Here is a 15,852-nt window from a genome sequence, read left to right on the forward strand (position 1 = left end):
GTCATTCATGTTGACACGTGTAACTCTAGTTCCTGGTCAGTCGTTTATACTATTGCATAGTACTCCACCGTATGAATATACCACAAGTTTAGTTACTCATTTTCCTTTTGAAGGGCTTCCATTTGGTTTTTACTATCACAAGCAAAAAATGCTATTAATAATTTTATACACACTTAAGCCAGTTTCAGGTTTGATGCCTAGTAATAGGATGTTAAGATATACATATTTTTGCTTTACTAGAAAGTGCAAAATTGCTCTCCAAAGTGGACATACCTGTTTACATTTCCTATACACTAGACAGTCCTACAGGGAAAAATACCATTACAGCTTTATTTATTTTTCTCCTTTTATTAAAAAAAATTTTCCCCATTACAGCTTTACTTAAAAAAAATGAAATCATAGAATATATCAAATCTCTGAAGACACAGACTTTGAAAAACCATCAAGATATATAACCTAATAGTCATGTGATCAACCTGTTTTGCAATTTCAGTCAAGACGTCAGGGACTGTTTTGAAGAACCTCTAAAAACAAATTCTGATTCAATCCTGTTTGATTGTCTTCCACCTGAAAGACTCTTCTCTTCTTCTGAATTCCTGCTCATCTTTCAAGGTCAGTTTGATTCACCCTTCTCTGACCCCTGCCTACCACCCTTTCTGCTCCCTCTCTTGTACTCCCACCAAGACAATGCTCCCATTTCATGGAGACCTCCAATCACAGACCCCTTCCATTTTCACTGTTAACTCACCCACACCTGTCTTCCTGCCCTTCTCCCCATGCAGTGCAGATTTCATGATCCATCATTATAATCACTCCTTAAAAAACACCCTTATCTCCTTTGTTCCCCCTTTCTCTCAGGGGTATTTACTCCACAAAACCCCAAACCTGGTTGAATCCAACCATCTCCTTTCTCAACCAGTTTGAGTAGTTTACTTAAAATTCATGACCACGATCCTTGGCTTGGCACTCAGCCAGGACCACAGGACCTGCAGTTTCTCTCAGTAAGTTCATTTTCCTCTTCTCTGAGATGACTGTTTTCATACCTTCTTCCTGCATCCAGCTCCTTCCCCACCCTGAACTTGACTCCACCTCTGACTTCTTCTCCACCTCTTTCTGCCTAAGAAAATCAGCAGCCATCAGAATGAAACGCCCTCCTCTTCCAACAAGATCTGTGAACCTACTTGCACCTATTTCCACATTCTCAGCTGTTCTTTCTACTTGTGGTCTGGATCCAGTTCCCTGTTGACCTCCCATTATCACTCATGTATTCTTCACTGTTCACCCCTGCCACAGGCTCCCCTTTTTCTGCCTCAGCATCAGCATAAAAACATGCCTTTGTTATCTTCCATTTAATACTCCCTTGACCCCCATACACCTCCTCTGGCTTCATGTCTATATGCACGTTGTCACAACAAACTGTGGAAAAGTTGTCTCCATGTGTATCTACCTCACCTCCCAGTCTCTTGAATCCACTCCAGTTGAACTTTCTCCTCCTACATTCTTGTGCTTATGTCTAGTCTTCAAACTAGAGAGAATGAACATCTTTGGGAGAGAAGTAAATGGAGTGGTGAAGGAGTGGGGATTGCGCTCTCAGGCAGCTCGTGTGAAACAACCTTGGTGATCACTGGGGAGACAGATCCCAATGCCAGATCGCTTTCCCAATTGAGTGGGAGAGCTGAGAACCAGAGACAGAGCTGAGTCATTTGACACTTTGGGAGTAAATGTTATAACCAAGGGTAAGTATGGAGGGAAAAAAGATGAAAGAGGACATTTCTGACATTTGGAGGTTGACTGAAGAAATCAGATATGAAGAATGAGTAAAGTACAGTATCATGGAAACCAAGGAAATAAAAATAGAATGGGAGAGACAGTGAGGACCCAGAGGTCACAAGAATAAATGATACCAGGGATGAAGAGAGAGTGGTTAATACCTGTAAATGGTTTTCTCTGAGGAATAAAGCGACAGGAGAAGGCAAAGAAAATGCAGAATAAGATCATAAAAATAGATCATCAATGCAGATGGCATAGTACTTACCCAATGGCTACTAAATCTTCATGATGAGGTGAGCAAGTAAGACAGAAAATTGTCCTGGGTTCTATAAAGAGGTGCTGGCTGTCATTTCTGTTAAGCCAGTAACAGAAAACTACTCCTTTTTCATCTCCAGATACTAGTAAATCCTTTACTAGAGGAGACCAATGCAATGCTGATATTGTATGCTTTAAAACAAAACAAAGATATCTTTGCTTTTCATTTGTCAATGCTGAATTTTTTTTACTTAGTTTTTAACCTGTATAATGCTAGGCACATTATAGGTACTTAATAAATACTGTCAGGACCACTTGTAGAGCAAGACTACATTATAACCAAATGATAGGAGAATTTAGGCTACTGGGGATCAAGGAGCCATTTAAAAAATTTCTTTCTTTGACAGATTAAAGCAAAGTTCTTACTAAGATTAACTGAGTCCTTTCCTACATTCTCTAGGCAGGTATATCAATTAAACATCTAGTTTGGAAACAAGTTTCATTCACTTACAGTTTATATCAGGAGTCTTTTTCATGGTAAAGTGCCAGAGAGTAAATATTTCAGATTATGTGGGCCATATTGTCTCTGTTGTAACTACTCAACTCTGCCACGGTACTGTGCAAGCAGCCAATACTTAAAATTGTAGACAGTACTTAAATGAATGACTGTGATTGTATTCCAATGAAAGAATTCACAAAAGCAGGCAGCAGTGCAGTTTGCTGACCTCTGATTTATATGCATCTCCTTCCAAAAAAGTTTTGAGGTACCTTACAATATAGAGCTTCTAATCTAATCAACAAACACAATTATAAAAGTTACCTTGAGCAGATGAGCTAGCAAAACTATACTTGAAGGAAGAGAACTCTGGCACAGATAAATAATAATGGTCTGAGAAACCAGCAAGTCATGGTACCTGATGGAGCGCATGTTCCGTCACAACTGTTTTTGTCTCTACATCCCAGATTTTCACAGTCCCGTCATCGGAGCTGGTGGCGCAGAGGTTGTATTGACCCGGGTGATGACAAAACGTGAAGCCAGACACCCTTTCGGTGTGTCCCACCAACTCCCCTATGACTTCAAGCAAAACCAGACTCCAGATTAAAGTGCTACCAAGGATTCCTGGCAGAATCCTTCTGCTGTTAGATGGTGATTGGGGCCTCACTTATCCCATGGAATAACAAAAATTTCCAGGGACTCACAATCAGAAACCCCAAGTGTTGGTATTGGCTCTGCCACCTGACTTCAGACAAGTTTTTTTATCTTCTTGGGCCTCAGTCTTCTCAACTGTAAAATACCATTCATATCACTTGATGTGCCTAATTCTTAGGCTGAGGAGCAGCTCAAGTGAAGAATGTAAAAGGGATTCCTATTTAGATCTGGCCAGAAGTCATTTGGAAAAGAATAAATATCTGGCATGCCATATCCCAAGGCATAATCAAAACCTAGTTTGGAGCCTGAAAGCATCCGGCTCAAGTCATTCATCTTACAGAAATGAGTATCATATATTTGTAGGATCTCTCTTAGGACCTGGAGCTGTAGGCAGCACCCAACCCCAGGAAGGCTCTCAGGGGTCCCGCACGCACTGGGTTGGGGAGGAAGGCCTAGGTGTTATAAATGCCTGGCGAGACACATGGATAAGTTTTCAGTAAGCCAGCGGATCCACGTGAGAGCGCCAGGAGGCGGGATCACTCAGCCACAGCGTGGTGAACAGCCAACCTTGGAGACCGGGACACGACTCAGTTTAGATGACCGTGAGCAGACCCTTCTCCCTGCCCGAGTCTCAGTTTCCCCATCTATAGAGAGGGGGGTGGCTGGACACGCCCACTCGGCGCCCCTGGGGAACGCAATTAGTGCAGGAAGGCGGGGGCCAAGAGGTGGGGAATTACCTCGAAATGGGGACGTCCCTGGGATCACGTCCGCTCCCGGGCCCACGCGGACAAGGAAGACAGAGGTCCGCGCCGCGAAGCCGAAGAGGCCCCCGGGCACGGCATCGCTGCATCGGGAGCAGTACCAGTTAGGGGAGGGCGGCAGCGTGCGCGGTTCCTGTCCCATGATCACGAGCAACCAGGGATGAGTGAAGAAGGCTCTGAGGCAGACAGTTCGTAGCCCTACGCCGGAGCCGGGAAGGGGGCGGTGTTAATTTACAGCCCCGCCTCTTGGGGCCCGCCGCTACGGCGCGCGCGGAGGTCCAGGTCTCACTGCGCGCGCCGCTCCTGCGGCCTCGGGGCTGGGAAAGGCTGGGCTCCGCGGGCGGCTCTTTGCCCCACCAATGCCGCCTGCGGCTGGAGGGTCTGGTGCTGCTGGTTAGGTATTGTCACTTGCTACAGCAAGGAAGGTTAATTAAGAGGTTAGACTGATGGAGTCACCTCCCCGCACTGCTGGTTTATTCTCTGGACCTGTTCAACCCTATCCCATCAAATATTTTTTTAAAGCTATGTGCCGGGGCGCCTTGGTAGCTCTGGAGATGCTTTAAACGTATCTACAAGAAGCCAATTAACAAAAAGATAAAAGTTCGAATCAGAAATCAAAAACAAGGGTTTCTGCAACTGGGTGGAAATTCTGGCTCTGGTTTTTGATACTCAAGAAGCAGCAGAATAGAGTGACTCTCTTTTGATCTGATTAAGTACCAACTCTATGAAGGGACTGTATGTGTTAAGTGCTGTGGAGGAAAAAGAACCAAAGTTTCCTTCCAACTCAAACGTCCTAAAATGCTCAGTTTCTGCGCTTACACTCTTCTACTCCGTATTGCTTGTTTGCATTGGATACCTGGAACTCTTGCATATGTAGCAAACGAAACCTGAGCTGTCTATGCTAATGAAGATATATATACATATATATATATACATTTACTTATTCGGATGTGGGTGGGAGCACTAACTTTGGAGGCACCCAACCCTAGATTGACCAGTTTTTGCCAGTTATTATCTGAGAGATTTTAACCTATCCTAAATCTTTTTTTTCAATTGAAGACCTGATAATACAGGTCTAATTGGATTGCTGTGAGGAATACATGAGATTTAGTGAAATGCCTGCTGGCCATATATGGTAACAAGTGCCTGCTGATTATTAACTCTTATCTCTTGGAGGTCAACCTGGAGATTAGCATCATACTTTGTATTTGAACTGTTCGTTCTTTATTTTTATTTATTTATTGAAGTATAGTTGATTTGCAATATTAGTTTCAGGTGTATAACATAGTGATTCACAATATTTAAAGATTATACTCCATTTAAAGTTATTATAAAATATTGGCTATATTTCCTGTGTTGTACAAAATATCCTTGTAGCTTATTTATTTTATACATAGTAGTTTGTATGTTTGTTCTTTAAAAGAGCTTTCACACAATCTCTAGTGATCTTCACAAGCCTGTGCCGTAGGGATACTTAGTTCTTTAGAGAAACCTGAAGCCCTCCCAGGTTAGTTGGCTTGGTTCACTGTCTCTGTTTTCCTAATCCTTTCAGACCATTTGTGAGGTGAGGCTTCGCAGTTTTTCTGGATCCCGACGAATTTTCGGAAACTCGCTAGTCTTTGACCTTTGCTAAGTAATTCATTCCCAAGCAAGGCTGGTCTGACCACACCGGCGCTGGTCTGACCAAGCGCCGGCCGCGTGTTCACGGTCTCCATGACAACACCTCGGGTGTCGGTGCAGCTCGGTCTCGCGATAAGAGGGGTTTAAATCCGGAGAATTGCGCATGCGTTTTGCCCACACGGCATCTGAACTCGGAGGCTTCCGTAGAGGGAGGGAGCAAGATGGTGGCGGCAATACTGGATCGTTTGGGTAAGGATTTTTTGGTGGGTGGAGGAAGGGAGTGAGGTGGGAGTCTGAATTGACGGCGTGTGTTGATATTGCAGGTGCGTTATGGATGCAGAATCTGAGGGGGAAGCTGGCCTTGGGGTAAGTCTTTCGCCTCGGAGTTAGGGAAGGGTCCAAGCCTCAGTCTTACTAGTCTCAGTTACTTAGAGCCTAAGTGCCAGGCTCTGCTTTAGGCTCTGAGGCTAGCGAACGAGACAGCCAGAGTCTCTGCTTTGCCACCCTGTGTTTTCACCGCCGTATTGCATAGCCCTGCGGGTATCAGGATTATCTATGACCGAAGGGACGTTGTAAATGTCTTTTCTGAACACTCTTTTCTGATCTTTTTGGATATGGTTAGATTCTCCCACCCAAATTGGGAGCGTACTTTTCTAGTTATCTCTGTAATTATTTGCTTATATGGGCAGGGACTGTATTGTAGACAGATGCGGTTTACATCGTGCCTGACATTGTGTTAAAATCTTTGTACGCCTTATCTCTTTCTCAGAGCATCCTACGTAGTGTAGGTACTGCTATACCCATTTTTTCAGACAAGGAAATTGAAGCCCGCCAAGTAAAGTAAGTTGCCCAAGGTCCCTCAGTTACAGGACTTTTGAAGCTTTATACTGTATTTTTAGAGCATTCTTTGACCTCAGGACAAAGCGTTCTTTAAGGTTAGGGAACGCAGCTGAAGTCAGTACTGGCAAGAGGCTTTCTCTGCTCCCTTCTCATTGTTCTTCTTCTGTGGTACAGCTGTGGCTCTTTGAAGGTTGATAATCTGATTGTAAATTTTCTGATCGATGTATTAACATTAATTTTGGTTTAGTCCATAGACTTTGGAGACAGATAAGTTGAGTGTGAGTCCACATTTTAACTGCGATTTTGGAAAAGTTACTTATTCTTCCTAAGCTTCAGTTATCTTCTCTGATATGAGAGGAAAATTAGTACTACCTCATAGATTTTTAATCAGGATTAAATGAGATAAGGCTTATGAAGTGTTTTGTTCAGTGCATGGTGTATAATAATCCCGCCCTAAATCTTAGCTGCCATTAGTGTTTTTATCATTATAAACTACTATTGAGTTCCCCTTATATCTAGCTTTGTCTTAGATTCTCGGCTCGAGGGAGGAAGAGGTGGGCTAAAGAAGAAAGTAGGAAGTACTGGCACTTAGGATTTGTCTTCACTGCTTTCGTAGATTATCTTCTATCACTCTACCCCCAGCCATGCTGATTTACTTACTTTTTCTGAGTATGCTGTGCCTTTACTTGTTTCTTGGTTTTTCATGCTTTTCCCTCACTTTCTGTCAATAACAGCAGTTCTCATTATTCAGACTCCTCTTTAACTGTTTCCCCTTCATGATCTCACTAAAAATGAAAGAAATCAATTTCTCCTTTCCTTTAGTATGTGTTCCTTAAATAATGGCCTCATATATATGTGTCTGTGTCCTCTGCTACCTTGTGTATCCTGGACAGTTAGGGGCACTTCTTGTTTCTTTTTGTAGCTCCAGTATAGGGTCTTGCACAAAGTGAATATTTTGTTGATTTTTGTTGATTTAAATTGTCCCACACTGACTTATATTGGGAAGCTCTGAGCAAGTAACTAAAGCAGTTTGGCTTCAGTCTTGTCATCTGTGTAATACAAGAGGGTTGGATTTTGCTAGGTAGTCTTGGAGGCTCTTTCTAATTTTGAAGTTATATGATTTTACAAGTCCCCATTCTGAACTTTCTAGTGGGGAAATGACCACATGAAAGCTAAGTAGAAAAGGCATAACTAATGCTTATGATGACCGTGTAAAATTTTAGAGATATCTCATTCAGTGGTTGGAAATGTAATTACATACCAATTGCCAGACAGGTAATAGAAATGAATGAACTAGGAGAAGTGGTCTTTGTAAAAAGAGAGTGGTAGGGCCTGTGGCAGTCATAGCGTGCATTTCTCCTCTAAAGGCATTGAATTGGATTAAAAAAATGCTGCTGACCGAATAAAACTTTTCTGCAGGCTATATTTGGTAGCAGACTGACAATTTCCAACCTTTGAATTTCAAGTCTCCCATTTTACTGATGCAAGCATTTGGGAATTTTTGTGACTTACTGAAGGTTACATGGCAAACCTAGGATCTAAACAGAAAATTCTCTGGCTCAAAATAGTGCTGTATCACATCATGGGAGGGACTGAGTGATGAGCCCTGAAGGGGTTTGTCGGGGGAGTCTTTCTGGAAGAGGTGAGTTTAAGTTTAAAGAGTGAAGAGTATATTTTGGTGGTTTAAAAGTTTGAAGGCACTGGTTACTAAGCTGTACATAGGTTAAAATTCTCCATAAGAAAAACCAAGTTGGAAATGTCATGAGTCAGCAGTTTGGTGGATAAATGATGAGAACAGTGTGATATATTTGAATAAACACTGGGCTTCAGGTGATAGAGCTGGATTTCAGGTCTCTGTCAGGTACAAGTATTGTGGTCTTGGGCCATTTGCTTAACTTCTGTGAGGCTCAGTTTCCTCATATCAAAAAATGAGGATAATATTTAACTTCAAGGATGGTTGTGAGAACTAAGAGACTAATACGTTAAATGTCTATTTTAGCGCCTGGCACTGTGGAGGTGTTTTGACTGGGGATGATATTGCTGTGAAGTTGTTTGAGAGGAATCAGATTTAATGCTGGAACCAATCAGTAGCTACTTAACACTCTTAGATGAGACTACATATTTCATTTATCAGCCCTACTTTTGTAGAACAATTGGCAGGAAGATAAGAAACTGAAATATACATTAGCCTGGTCAGTTGAGTCACTCTTAAGAGACTTTTCCAGTGTAAGGGGTAGAAATTATCTCTTGTTTTTATGCATCAATGCTTTCAGTGTTCTGATTGTCATGGCCGGCAGATTTGACAGACCCGCTGATTTGTGCTCTCTTAAATAAATCTTACCCTATGATCTGAGGGCTTGTGATTCCTTGCCCTTTAGGACAGTGGTTCTTAAATTTGAGTCACAGACCTCTTTGAGAGTATGAAGAAAGCCACAAGAAATGTTCCCAGAAAAATGCATATCACATTCATAGTTTGGCTTGTAATTTCATAATCCTTAGTATAGGAATCTTTGCACTGGGACATCATAACTAAACAAAAGGACAATAATGATACACAATAATAAACGTAACTACACAGTAATGATTAGTGGTGTAAAGTATGTTGGAAAGTGTGTCAGGCAGTGACCCTTGTGTTAATGGGTGAAATATTTTCCTCAATATACTTTGAAAAATTTCAGTCCTACAGGAAAGTTGAAAGATTACAGTGTCCTTCAGCTGGATTCATCAGTTGTAAACATAACTCTATAAATATACATGCTTTTTTCCTTGAATCATTTGAAAGTGAATTGTACACGTTATGGTACTTTACTCCTAATCACTTCAGGTTGTATTTCCTAAAAGTGACAACAGTCCCCAAGAACCACAAACCATGATCAAAATGGTATAATTTAATGATCTTTTATTTTAATGTTTTAGTTAAAAGGATTTAAATAGAAATCAAGTGTATGCTGACATTTACTTTTTGTTTTTGAGGGGGGTGGGCTGCGCTGTGTGGCTTGTGGGTTCTTAGTTCCCCGACCAGGAACTGAACCTGTGCTCCCTGCCGTGGAAGCATGGAGTCCTAAGCACTGTACCGCCAAGGAATTCCCTGACATTTACTTTTTTTTTTTTTTTTTTTAGTTTATTTTTGGCTGCACTGGGTCTTCGTTGCTGTGCCCGGGCTTTCTCTAGTTGTGGCAAGCAGGGGCTACTCTTTGTTGCGGTACGTGGGCTTCTCATTGCGGTGGCTTCTCTTGTTGTGGAGCACGGGCTCTAGGCGTGTGGGCTTCAGTAGTTGTGGCGTGTGGGCTCAGTAGTTGTGGCTCGTGGGCTCTAGAGCATGGGCTCAGTAGTTGTGGCACACGGGCTTAGTTGCTCTGTGGCTTGTGGGATCTTCCTGGACCAGGGATCGAACCTGTGTCCCCTGCATTGGCAGGCAAATTTTTAACCACTGCACCACCAGGCAAATTCCCTGATATTTACTTTTGAAAAAAGAAAAATTGACCAGTATTGAGGCTTGACAATAAGCCCTAAAATGGCCATGCACTAAAACAAGGAGACCTTATAGATGGACATTTTCAATTCCATAATATTTATGTTTGTTTAGTGAGTCTCTTGTTTATGTGACACTTTATTCCTTTGAAAGCACTCTCAAGACTCTTCTTTCAATTAGAGTTTGTATCTCCTTCAAGTCTAACTCATGGATCTGAAAGGTTTCTGTATTAGTTTCTTAGGGCTGCTGTAAGAAATTACCCCAAACTGGGTGACTTAAAACAAATGAAATTTATTCTCCCACAGTTCTGGAGGCCAGAAATGCAAAATCAAGGTGTCAGTAGGGCTGTACTCCCTCTGGAGGCTATAGGGGAGAATCCATTCCTTGCCTCTTCCGGCTTCTCTCTGTCTTCACCTCACCTTTCCCTCCTTTTTTCTGCTTCAAAACTTTCTCTGCGTCTTTCTCATTAAGAAAAACAGACTTACATTTAGGGCCGAACAAGATAATCCAGGATAAGCTCCTCCTCTCAAGATCCCTAACTTAATTACCTCCTTTTCTATAGAATGTATTATTCACAGATTCTGGGAGTAAGGATGTGCACATATCTTTGGGGCCACCATTCAGCCCACTGTATTCTGAGGGCTGTTGTATCATCTTCAGGTCTTTTTTTTTTCAGAAAGATGCCCTGTAAATCACACCTTTACTTTTGCTATGCCTTTAACCTGGAGTGCTCTTTTCCCAGGTTTCTGCATGTGGAAGTCCATACTTTGTTCAACACTCAGCTCAGACCCCAACTCCTCAAAGCCATCCTGATTACCCCAGCCCTCCTGTGACTTCTGACATTTTAATGCCTGTTGCACATTATGGTTAATCCTTTATCTCTCTAACTGAATTTTAAATCACTTGAGGGCTGGAAATAGGTTTTATGTCTCTTTGCATTCCCATCACCTAGAATAGTACCTGTAGTACCCTATCCTTATTACTTGGTCAGTAAGTGTAAGTTGAACCATCAGTCAGCCTGAACCGATGCAAGTTGTAGTCTGAGAGATTGCCAGAAATTGAGATTCAGGTTTTTCCACTCCAGTGCCAAGAAGGAATCCTAATGGCAAATTAAGTATAGGTACAGATTTCCAGCTTTATGTAATAGAATAGTTTATGCTGATTATACAAATTCTTTTAAGTATTCCTTAGGACAAAATGAGGGCTTTAGAAGCTTTATATACCCATGCAGTTAGTTACTCACTAGAATATGACTGTTATTACTCTGAATGATACAGTAGTGATCTGAAAGGTTTAATGCCTTATTTTCACATGATTATTGACACCAGAGGCTTCCACTAGCTTTTCTGAGGGAAGGTGTTAGATCTGTGAACTAGGAGGTTGAACAATAATATATTTATAAACTTTTTGATTTATTCTCAGATTCTTTTTAAAAATTGTTCTGCTGAGAATTGTGACTTTTAAAATTTGTTCTCATCCCCTCTATAGTGGGCCAAACTCCCCAGAGTATATAAGTATAAATAAAAATAAAAATAAATGAATAAATATGTGCTATATCATGAAAAAGAAGAGTAACATGGGGGCAGGGAAGAATGAAACATTTTAAATAGCCACTTTGGGGCTGTGCTATCTTACCCCGAGAGGTTACAGATTGGAGATCTGTCTGATGAATCAAGCCTACAGATATGCTTTGTCTGTATGTTATATTGTGTTTAAAACCTTCTTTTTCAATCAGTGTTTAAAAAGTAGTAGCTTTCTCATAAAAATCTAGGTTTCTAGATTCTATTATACATTGCAAAGCATGGCAACAATTTTCTAGAGCAGAAGAGTGTACCACTCTTTAGATGGGATGTATATTCTTAAGTTTTCCTCATTTTCCAGCCAAATGTGAAATTTTTACATAGGTTCCTATACCCAGCCCTCTTATTTATATTACTTGGCTGTCCCCTGTATTCTCGAATTCATTCTACAAATATGTATGTAGTGTCTGCTGTGTGCCAGGCTATTCTAGCACTAGGAATTTTGTAGTGAACAAAGAACATAATCATTGCTCTCATGGAGTGTACAATCTAGTGAGGGAGGCAAATAATAAGTAAAATACAGAGTATATTAGATAGTGACAACTGCTTAGGAGAAAATGAGAGCAGAGAATGGGAATAGGAAGTGTGTGTATACAAGAGGGAGGTTGCAGTTTTAGATAGGAAAGGCCTTATTAAGATAGCATTTGCGTAAAGATCTGAAAGAAACCAGGGAGCAGGCTGTCAAGGCATGCCAACATCTGGGTGAACACCATTCTAGAGAGATGGAACATAAGTGCAAAGGCCCTGAGGAGGGAACATACCTAGTATGGTCAAAAGCAGTGAGTGAGGAGGGGAGATGGTAGTAGGAGATGAGGTCAGAAGAAGGAATAGGAGATCATGTAGAGCCTTATGGATCATTGTAAGTACTTTGGTTTTTATTCTTAGTGAGATGGAAAACCATTGGTGGGTTTTCAGTATAAGAGTGATATGATCGCACTTATGTTTATGGGTGGTGGCTCTTTCTGTGTTCAGAACAGGCCAGAGTGGGGATGAGGAGCAAGGATAGAAGTAGAGACCATTGGATATTTCAAGTTTGAGATTATGGTGGCTTGGATTAGGGTGGCTGTGAAGGTGGGCGAATGGTTGGATTCTGGCAGTGCATTAACAACAGCTGACAGGACCTGTTGATGAATTGGATGTGGGGTGTGAGAAAGAAGGGTGACACCAGGGTTTACGACCTGAGCAGATGGAAGTGTGGAGTTACCATTTGCTGAGGTAGGAAGACTTCCAGAGGAGCAAGTTTTGGGAGACTATCAGGAGCTCAGTTTGGGGCTTGTTAAGTGTGAGATCGCCGGTAAGCATACAAGTAGAGATGTGAGGAGGCAATTGGATATATGAGTTGGGAGTTCATAGAAGGCCTGCAGATTTGGGAGTCATCAGTGTATGAACAGTATTTAAAAAGCCATGAGTCTGGCTGACTTCACTATGAGAGTAGAGAGAAAGCACAAGAGTCCAAGGATTGATTCCTACCTGAGGCAGCCAGCATTTACAGATCAGGTTGAGGAGGACAAAACAAAGGAGACTAGGGAAGTGTCTAGAGAGGTGAGAGGAGAACCCAGAGTGTGTAGTGTCCTGGAACTCAAGTAAAGAAAGTGCCTCAAGGAAGAGCAGGTGACCAGATGTGATATTACGATTTATGACAAATAGGCCACAATATATTTCTCATGTATATTTTGTCTTTGTCCATGGTTCTGGCTCACAGCTCCCAAAACCCTTGGAATTTCCTGAGCCATAGGGTTATGGTAGCTTCTTTTGTCATCATATTTGTTCTCTTGTCCTCAGTTTATGGCTTCAGAGCCATAAAGTGAAATGGGTGTCTTGTTATTCCTGACATGGCCCCTTTCCACCACAACTGGGTTTATGTTAGTGAGGTGAATTTGGGGAAGCACCTAAGGATAGGGGTTGGTTGCTAGGGGAACCAACCATGAACAGAGGGGTGGAACTTTTAGTCCTACAACCTCCTGGTTTCCAGGGAGGGGAGAAGGACTGCAGGTTGAATCAGTTACCAAAGGCCAATGAGTTAGTTAATCCTGCCTATGTAATGAAGCCTCCATAGAAAGCCAGAAGGAGGGGGTTCAGAGAGCTTCTGAGTGGGGAGCCAGAATGCTTCTATGTGCCACTGTGCTGGGCCCCACGTTTCACGAAGACGGAAGCTCCTTTGTTTGGGACTTTGCCCTGTGTGTCTCCTCATTTGGCTTTTGATTCATATCTTTTACAAAAAATCAGTAATCTAGTGAGTAAATGGGTTTCCTGAATTTTGTGAGCTGGTCTAGCAAATTAATCAAACCCAAGAAGGGCATCATGAGAACCTCTTGATTTATAGCCGGTTGGTCAGAAGCACAGGTAACAACCTGAGCTTGTAATTGGCATCTGAAGTGGAGGGTCGTCTTGTGGGACAGAGCCCTTAATGTGATGCTGTCCCCAGGTAGAGAGTGTCAGAATTGAATTTAATTGTAGGACACCCAGCTGGTGTCAGAGCATTACTTAGTGGTGGTGTGAGGAACCACCCTCCAACACTGGAATTGTTGGGTAGTCAGAGAGCCCTTTTACCAGGGATACTTAGATCATTCTCAGATGAGGACTGAGAATTGTCCACTGGATTTTACAACACAGGTATCTTTGACGACCTTGATAAAGCAGTTTTGGTGGAATGATGGGAGAGGGTTAAGGATGAATGGGAGGGCTGGGATTAGAGACAGGGAGTTTAGGTAACTCAATCAAGGAGTTTTGCAGCAGTAGCTAGAGGGAGGTGGTCAGGGGACAGTTAAGTTGGGAGATATTAGAGTATATTTGTTTGCTGATGGTAGTGTTCCAATAGAGAAGAAAAATTGACGATTTAAAGGGGGAAGAAAGAATTGCCGAAGCAGTGCCCTTGAGTAGATGGGAAGAAATGGGATCTAGGGAGCAAGGGACGAGATTGGTCCTGATTAGGGCATAGACTTGCATTCATAGTAACAAGTGAAGATAGTAAGTGTGTATGGCTATGGATGCCGGTGGGTATATAGATTAGGTGGTGGGAGCTTGTGGAAGTTCTCTTCTTTTTTTTTTAAAGCAACAATTAATTAATTAATTAATTAAATTTCTTTAGTTGCGCTGGGTCTTAGTTGCAGCAGGCGGGCTTCTTAGTTGTGGCTCGCCTGCTTCTTAGTTGCGGCCGGCAGGCTCCTTAGTTGCAGCTCACCGGCTCCTTAGTAGCAGCTTGCCGGCTTCTTAGTTGCGGCATGCATGTGGGATCTAGTTCTCTGACCAGGAATTGAACCCCGGCCCCCTGCATTGGGAGCTCAGAGTCTTAACTGAGGGAAGTCCCCTGGAAGTTCTCTTTTGATTGTTCAATTTTCTCAGGGAATAAGCACAATTATCAGCTGAGACTGAGGATGAGGGAGGAGATATGGGAGGTTTAACTAGCAAGGAGGAGGTATGAAGTTTGTCTACAGGGGCTAGGAGAGTAAATGGACTAGAGAAATACAGTAGGAATGCCAGGCAGCCTTAAGGGCCCACTTATTCTGATGAATAAGAATGTAAAATTTAGGCAGTTAGTCATTATTGCTTTACAGAGTGAGAAAATCTGACTTACTAAGCATCCACATGTGTATGGCGTGATAACTGGAACCTTTTGGAACAGAGAAGTCATGCTCCCTAGTCTGCAAAAACTAGCACTGTCGTTTTGTTTTTGTTTGTTTGTTTTAATGCTGCTTTAGCTAATAGTGACTTCCAATTGGGAGCAGTTTTGCCTCTCACCTCCCCCCAGGAGACATTTGGCAACATCTGGAGGCGCTGCAAGATTGTCACAAGGCAGGGGGTGCTGCTGGCATCTAGTGGGTAGAGGTGAGGGATGCCACTAAGCATCCTTATGACAGGCACAGGAGAGCCCTCACAACAAAGAATGACCTGCTTAAAATGTCAATAATGCCGAGGTCGGAAAAACTCTGAGCTTATCATGGTCCGTGGTTGCTGGGCTTTCACTTTTTTTGTTTGCTAAATTCTTGTTTCCTTGTTTGATTGTCCTTGACTTTCACAAAGTACTAAAATTATACTGAGTTATGAGAATATACATATCACTTCAGCTTTTTATTTTAGATTTTAATGGAGGCAAGAGGGAGGATGTTCTTTTATTCAGCCTCAAGTGTGGGATTAATGTTATCTGAAGTAAATTTGGAACAAAGAACTTTTTACCTTGATGCATCTAATAACATGAGTTTCTTAAGATTGAGCCTGAGGCCAGTATTATCTTCACTTGGGACTTGAGTATACCTTGTACTAAATTTCAAAGTAAACTTTGAGGAACAAAGAGGAAGTATTCTGTCAAATTGTGACTTTAGGAAGTTTCAGATACTCTGTCTTATCTGAGTTAACTCTTAATCCTAAAATTTGGCTTGTATCTGCTACTCTTCAATGCCTAATGAC

General features: G+C 42.0%; 3 protein-coding genes across 11 annotated transcripts in view; 2 read left to right on the top strand and 1 right to left on the bottom strand.

Annotated features, from left to right (window-relative positions):
* Positions 1 to 1,881, top strand: part of CNOT8 (CCR4-NOT transcription complex subunit 8) — a 53,717-nt gene extending 51,836 nt beyond the window's left edge. The window contains exons 7-8 of one of the 2 annotated variants that reach the window (XR_014241166.1): positions 494 to 612; positions 1,061 to 1,881. Coding sequence is in view for 1 of the 2 variants with exons in the window: in XM_082379157.1 (XP_082235283.1) it covers positions 494 to 517 (24 nt within the window). In the remaining variant the exon portion in view is untranslated. Of the gene's footprint in view, positions 1 to 493 lie in introns of both variants that reach the window. The other variant, XM_082379157.1, reaches the window with a different exon arrangement.
* The window catches only part of GEMIN5 (gem nuclear organelle associated protein 5), a 41,687-nt gene extending 37,516 nt beyond the window's left edge, over positions 1 to 4,171 (bottom strand). For 2 of the 3 annotated variants that reach the window (XM_082379050.1, XM_082379049.1), the window contains exons 1-3: positions 3,913 to 4,170; positions 2,940 to 3,100; positions 2,036 to 2,217 (exon numbers count right to left, since the gene is read on the bottom strand). In XM_082379050.1, coding sequence (XP_082235176.1) covers positions 2,036 to 2,217; positions 2,940 to 3,100; positions 3,913 to 4,078 — 509 coding nt within the window. In that variant the 5' untranslated portion in view covers positions 4,079 to 4,170. Of the gene's footprint in view, positions 1 to 2,035; positions 2,218 to 2,939; positions 3,101 to 3,912 lie in introns of all 3 variants that reach the window. The other variant, XM_082379051.1, reaches the window with a different exon arrangement.
* MRPL22 (mitochondrial ribosomal protein L22) overlaps positions 3,688 to 15,852 on the top strand; it is a 38,693-nt gene continuing 26,528 nt past the window's right edge. The window contains exons 1-3 of one of the 6 annotated variants that reach the window (XM_082379166.1): positions 3,688 to 3,777; positions 5,489 to 5,805; positions 5,880 to 5,922. In XM_082379166.1, the coding sequence (XP_082235292.1) occupies positions 5,778 to 5,805; positions 5,880 to 5,922 (71 nt within the window). In that variant the 5' untranslated portion in view covers positions 3,688 to 3,777; positions 5,489 to 5,777. The remainder of the gene's footprint in view (positions 3,778 to 5,488; positions 5,806 to 5,879; positions 5,923 to 15,852) is intronic. The other 5 variants (XM_082379165.1, XM_082379168.1, XM_082379169.1 and 2 more) reach the window with 5 other exon arrangements.

This window comes from Balaenoptera borealis (genome assembly GCF_965194805.1).
Source record: "Balaenoptera borealis genome assembly, chromosome: 2".
Taxonomy (NCBI): Eukaryota; Metazoa; Chordata; class Mammalia; order Artiodactyla; family Balaenopteridae; genus Balaenoptera; species Balaenoptera borealis.